This window comes from Sinocyclocheilus anshuiensis, unplaced genomic scaffold, assembly GCF_001515605.1.
Source record: "Sinocyclocheilus anshuiensis isolate Anshui unplaced genomic scaffold, SAMN03320099.WGS_v1.1 scaffold1640, whole genome shotgun sequence".
NCBI lineage: Eukaryota > Metazoa > Chordata > Actinopteri > Cypriniformes > Cyprinidae > Sinocyclocheilus > Sinocyclocheilus anshuiensis.
In genome coordinates, this window is record NW_015555883.1 from 200,019 (window position 1) to 206,711 (window position 6,693).

General features: G+C 40.1%; 1 protein-coding gene across 1 annotated transcript; it reads right to left on the minus strand.

The window, feature by feature from the left end:
- Positions 1 to 3,428: 3,428 nt before the first annotated feature.
- LOC107675837 (leucine-rich repeat neuronal protein 2-like) lies at positions 3,429 to 6,098 on the minus strand. The gene has a single exon (XM_016470308.1). The coding sequence runs from the start codon at positions 5,786 to 5,788 to the stop codon at positions 3,623 to 3,625; it is 2,166 nt and encodes a 721-aa protein (XP_016325794.1). The 5' UTR covers positions 5,789 to 6,098; the 3' UTR covers positions 3,429 to 3,622.
- Between the last annotated feature and the right edge of the window lie 595 nt (positions 6,099 to 6,693).

Below are 6,693 nucleotides of genomic sequence, written 5' to 3' on the forward strand. Positions count from 1 at the left end.
TAAATGTTTATTAGATGTTCCATTCATGACTATTTAAAGATACCACAGTAGTAGACTGCAATTTTACTGTCATGTCAGATTTTCACAGTTTTTTTCATTCAAATTGTTAAAATTTGAAGGTGTAAAATGTACAATATGTGAAACTTAAGAAGACTTCACTCTATTGTTAATATTTTTGGTGTAATTGTCATGTTGAAAGAACTTAAGATTTTTCTCATAGCAGGCCACTTGGTCTGTGCAGAGATTGATGGGACCGTCATTTTCAGGCAGTGCTTTGATGGTGCTTCCGCATCGTAATTATTATACCAGCAGTGCCCACTGTGAAGTTTTTGTACAGAATGTCCAATTTATAAAGCAGCTGTGTCCTCATTAATGCATTTTTTAATTCATCAATGTAAACTTGTAAGCTTGTGGATTACAAGGACTATATATTTCTGTAAATGGAATGTTTCCTTTTCTCATTGTGGGATTTTTAATTCAGTAAAATCGAGTCTAACTAAAATGTTTTTGCAAGGCACTTATAAATATGTTTGACATTTTCCTTTTAAAGTTATTAATGGTAATGATTGAGCTAATAATGGTCAAATGTCACATTATATCAGCTGACTGGTGTACCATTTCATAGTGAATTATGTTTTTTTGATTTAGACTGAAACCAAATAAACGATTCTCAAGCTTGAGGCAATGAAATCCAGTGAACTTATCTCTCATTGATCATGAAATTGACTCGAGAAGGTCATTTATTAAATCATTATTCAGCAAACCTACCATTTATGCACTTCGACTATAGATGCTACAGTAGTGTTGTTGGGCTTGCTTGATTGTCAAATTCCTTTGATCTTGCACTGTAAAAAAAAAATGTTTCTTCCCCTCCATTAAACTGCAAAGTTACGGTTCAGTGGTGCATTGAGCCTTATAGTTTGGCATTTCCAGGCTTGATAGATTCGAGAGGGTCCACTTGAGTGTAAAGAACGACATTAAGTGTTACGAAACCGCACCCAGCCGTCCCACTTTCAATATTCCTTAAAATAACTGTAATGTGCAATTATAGCCGTTCACAATTATTTATGATTTTTGTGGAGAAGCATAACGCTATTATGTTGCCTACTAATCACTGCCCCCTGCCAAACATGTGTCTATTTTTTTTTTTCTCTTCAGAAATCAATCACTGTTTCAAAGATCCAGTTTTTAGACAACAGGCTCTTTGCAGTAATTGTGAAGTACATAAGAGCACTGGAGGGGGGAGTACTGGGGGATGAATATACCATTTGCTGCTGAGAGGAAGAGCGTCATCAGCCTGAGGCTCTTTTCTCAGCAAATTTAAGAAGCCGAGGGTTGTTTTGCAAGCCTCTAGAAACTGGAGTAATTCGTTGTGGTGATTCCATTTCAAAAGAATGAATATTTGTTCTCATTATAATCGGAGGATGTGTTGCTCCAGTTAACTCTAAGGCAGTTCTATGAAATTATGCCCCTTTTGGACCAGTAGCATTAGGTCTCCATGAAACCTTGCAACAGAATGATATGCAACTCAAGACCCTGATTTAGAAAGAGGTTATATCCATTGAGGGTGATATATGATGTCCATACCATTAAGAATGTTTACATGCACAGTGAAAAATTCTCTGGTCACTGTTTTGGATTAAGCACAAAATGCAGAGGCTAATTTGTAGCCTGATTAATGTGTATACATGCTGGTTGAAGCCAAGCTAAAAATCATGTTGTCTTGGTCTGTTTTTGAGATTTTGCAAAAACCAGACTGGTACTTTTTTTTTTCATTTAGAATAAAATGTTTATATGATATAAAAAAAAAAAAGAATTATTGCTTTAGACTGACTGAAATCAAACTTTTAAAGTGCATGTAAACACTGTCATGCAATTGATCAAACCTTGATATCAGTCCAAAATGTTTTAATAATAGCTCAAAATAGAATTTAACACACAGTCATCTAAATTATTTCAGAAAGTGGTATATTGAATAGGAAATTCAGATTGACTTACATACAGCTTTGGGGTGGGGAAAAGACCAATGAGCAACAAATGATAATGAAAGAACCAATTTGAGGACAAGAAGTCAAGTTAGAGAGAGAGAGAGAGAGAGTCACTGAAACAGGAGGGCACATCAACCACAAACTTAAAAAAATAAATCAAAGCAAACAAATTACTGTAAAATAACAGCCTGTAAAAAATGGATTTCCCCATATTTGAGAATATAAGAGGAACAGTTCACAATCCCCAATGCTGCTTTATTTCCTTTCCCGGATAAAAGAGAGGCACACTGGGTATGTCTCTCATTAGTGTAGCTGTCCAGCAGTCAGAGCAGAGCTCATATGATGTGCACTGAATAGTCACCTGACACCCTAAACTGTTTAAGAAAAAGCCCATTTTAAATAAATTTTTTCTCTTTTTACAGAAAGAAGAGTTGGCACTATCTTTCCATGTAGTGTGTCCCATTAGCAGCCCGACAGGACCTGCACTTTTCATCAGTACTGAAAGAGATGGGATCTCTCACGTGCTTGCTTTGTACAAAACAGTGTGCACGTAGACGTGAATCTCTTTCCTGTCACCAAATGTTTGCCTTCATTGCTGGAAAGGATGGTATGGGGCTGTTCCACACGCTTTCTCCATGACTGTCTCTTGTTTGACATGTCTGAACAAAGAGGCCAACACGTATGTCTAGGCAGTATGTCCATCAAAACTAGAAAGTCTGTTCACTTTAGTTGTTTTTCTAAGCAAAGGTCTGTCATATTTCAGGAACGAGGGGACCAAAATGCTCATCCCACTCTGAGCATTTTAGGTCATAAGTTTGTGGCCCCTGCCAGATGTATAGATCAGTCCATTTTTGAGGGAGGAAAAAGATTTTTCTTTTATGCTCAAAAACATTACATTTTTCTGGGATGGTCTTTTCTTTTTTTAGAGCGTTCTCTTGGGGTCCTTGTACAAAGCACAATTTAACACACTTTTAAAGAGAGAGTACATACAACATTAGTTATACAACATTTAAGACATCTCCCTTTATATCAGCTCTTTTCATAATGCCTGCTTTGAGATGCCGTCCATAAAAGGAAAAGTGAATTGTTGCCATCAGCCTGCAGAACACCTTTCAGAAGACTTCAATTCTGTCATCTTTAGTTTTTTAGAGGCTTCCTTGCTATGTGTTCTTTGCTTTCCTGTGTCAATTCAGTCTCTTCTTCAGTATTAAAAATAGTTAAGTGCTTATCTTTCTACAACCATTTGGGTTGTTGTGACACAGACTCATAAAGTTGGGAGGTTGCATTTAAACAGACTCTATATGAACTGTTATTTATGATTGGCAGCACAGCTTTAGTGTCCTAGGTTGATATACTGTATGTGAATGTGAATATATGAACAAATGCTTTTAATATACATATGTGTTGTATATTTTTTGTTACAAAATAAATACAAATATCTTTTTTTATTTTATTTTTTATACTATACTTTGAAACTGGATCACTGTTATGTGAAGTGGTCTGCCACTTAAATGTCTAGTATTGGGTGTCTCAGACGTTCAGTAGTTTTGACTGTCAGATCAGTAAAGTGAGATTTGTGAAACTTATACTGCCAGGGATTTTTTTGTCCATCATTCTTGAATTCTTTATTCTCCTCAGCATGCCTCTTTTGTTAGCCCCCGAGCATCTTGCCCCAGTGAAGTATTTCTGAGATCTTTCCCTCTGCCATCTGATAGGACTTTGTCTGGATCCTGCTGATTCAGGTACTTTACTAGTATTGGAGGAGTCATGAAAGCCTTTGCCTCCTGGGTCAGAATGGTGGTGTGGGGTTTTTCAAGCTCCAGCATGTGGTCTTTCCAACCAAATGAGGCTCCCCCATTACATGCTCTGGCCGCAAATAAAAGGAGCAGAGCTGAAACTGCCAGCAGGACTGCTGGGGTCAGGTCTGGTAGATCTGGCATGGACACCTCCTTGGTCCTTAGATGGACACATGAGGTGTCATTTGGCCCCATGTGTAGACAAACTTTGTAATGAGTGCCTGGTTGCAGACGGGTTAGGTTGAATCTCCTGGTGCCTGCTAGAATTCGAGTGCTATGTCTATGATGGTCTTCCAGACTGACATTGGCCACCCATGATAAATGGGCGGTAGGGATATTACGGTTTGCTTGCCACGTTAGTAAGGCATACCTTTCTTTGACATCCTGAACTTCAAAGCTGTCCTCTGTCTTTCGAATATTTGTATGAACCAGGTCACCTCCCTCGACATGTAGAGTCAAGCTTCTAGTATCAGCTCCCACTAGGTTCTGTGCAACACAAGTGTAGAAGCCGGCCTCTTCAGCAGTGACTCCCAAAATCTCTAATGTGCCTTCTGTGAGAACCTGATAATGCCCATATCTGCTGGATGGAGTCAATCTCACGCCTTGGGGAATGACCCAGTAGATACTTGGCTCTGGCTCTGCCAGTGCTCGACAGTGCAAGGCTATGTTGTCTCCATGCTTGACTTCAATGTAAGAGGGAAATGTGCTTGGGGCAATCAAGGGCAGGCAGCTGTCTGCCATCTCTCTGAATGATACTTCTTTAACTCGTCGGGCTTTCAGCTCAGGAGGCTCAGAGCAGAATGTGGATTGAGGCTCAATAAAACGGACTGGCTTGTCATTGTCGGCTCCCACCCAGCGGATCAGGCAGTCACAGCGAATAGGATTGGTGTGCAAGCTGATTTCTTGAAGGCTGGGCAACGACCTCACTGTCTGGCTATGCAGGGCACTCAAGGCATTACTGTTCAGCATTAGACTTTCCATACTCAACAACTTTTGAAAGGCCTGAGGGTGGATATAGGAGAGCCGAGGATTGTTTGTGATCTCCAGTTTGGTCAGTTCAGGCAAGTTTTCCATTGCGGAGTGCTCAATAGAGATCAGCTCTTCCATGTTGTTTAAGCCAAGCTCTTTCAGGTGAAGCATATTTTGAAAGTCTCCCCTCTGCACTAGCTGAATGGGATTCTTGTTCAAGTCAAGGAACTTTAGACCTGGCAACTTTTGCAATGCCTCTTTTGGAACTTTTATTAAGTGATTATCATAAAAGCTAATGCTTTCCAAATTTTGAAGCCCCTCTAGCGCTTGCTCCGAGATCTCACGTAAGCCCATGCCTGCCAGGACAAGACTGCGCAAAGAGCTTAGTGGTTTAAAATTTAGGTCCTGAACAGTGTCCACAGGGTTTCCACCAATCATGAGAACCTCCAATTGTGGCAAAGCATGGAACCAACGCCGGTCAATTACAACCAATCGATTAGAGTTGAGATGAAGCCTTAGAAGTTTATCCAGACCCTTGAAGGCCCCAGGGGAGATGCTTCGAAGCCTGTTGTGATTGAGGTACAACTCCTGCAAGCTAGGGAGACCAAAGAAAGCTGCTTCTGGGAGGTGTCTCAGCTGGTTTTCCTCCATGTGTAAGCTGAGAAGAGCTGGCAGGTCGGTTATCCTCAGGTTGCGGGTACTGGTAAAGCTGTTATGGGAGAGATCCAACTCCGTCAGATTGACAAGGCCCTGGAGTTCACTCTGGTCCACAGAACTGATGAGGTTACTTTGCAGCCGGAGGGTTTGTGTCTCTTGAGGGAGGGAAGTGGGCAGCTGGATAAGTAGCAGGTCATTGCAGTCTACTGTAGGAGCCTCTCTGTACACAGACTGGGGAGAGTACCAGGGCTTGATTTGGCAGACACACTGGTGAGGGCAGGGCACTCTCCAGGGCATGGATTGAATGACCAGGGAGCTTCCGACTCCAAGCAGCAGATGTGTATGCAGAAGAAATATTGCAATCTGTCCCATTTTCATAATTAAACTGATATATTTTAATGCAGATTCACTGTGATCTAGACTATTCAGTCCGTTTTAATACCAGTCTCACACTTATCTCTCAAGTTCATGTGACAGGAGAACCGAGGGTTTAGTTGAATTTTTCTAAATAAATTGTCTCAAAGATGAAGCATGCTCTGTTTCTTCATATCCTGGCTTGTGAAGTAGTCACACAAGTATCTCAAAAACCCTTTTCTGTCTCCTTCAGATGGATGTAATTCTCTCCAGTCTCACTTCATTGATCTTACATCCTAGCACAGTAGAGTAGGCTTTAGGATTGGTTTAGGGGCATACCTGGAAAAGAAAAAAAAATATGACACTTAGTCACAGTAGAGATTACCCAAGAATTATATAATGAAATTTCATAATTCCTTTTGTTAGATCAACACATGTATACAACTGTAACGTATACATATATACGACTGTTGCTGCTTCATTTAATTTTTCACTTTGTTTCCTTTGTTCACAACTTCATTCACAACTGTCCTTTTTCAATAACCAAAACACTTTGCATGCTTCTTTACTTTCTCTAGTAAAGTACTGAATTCATTCTGGGACATTCCAGCTGAATTTCACTTCACGTCTCATAGATGGAGGGAAATGACTATTGTGACAATATGAGAGAAATGCATGCTGAAATTTAGTGAGTCTAATTCATGGCTTAGGATTTAGCTCTGCAAATAAATAATCAGGGCCCTGGTATTACTCATATGCTGGAGGCTTGTAAGGAATGGGGGAAATATGACATGTGTTTGGCTAAAGTCACAAAATGCGGACTCAGAAGGGACATAAAAATGCATTAAGGGAGGAAACTCTGACTGTGGTCTAACCTACTTTGTTTAAACTTTGTGACATGGTGTGTAGAGGAAATCCTTCAGCTTGGA

What these genes read in the sequence shown, in the direction of transcription:
- LOC107675837 (XM_016470308.1), bottom strand. Translation starts at nt 5,788, where the DNA reads ATGAAAATGGGACAGATTGCAATATTTCTTCTGCATACACATCTGCTG.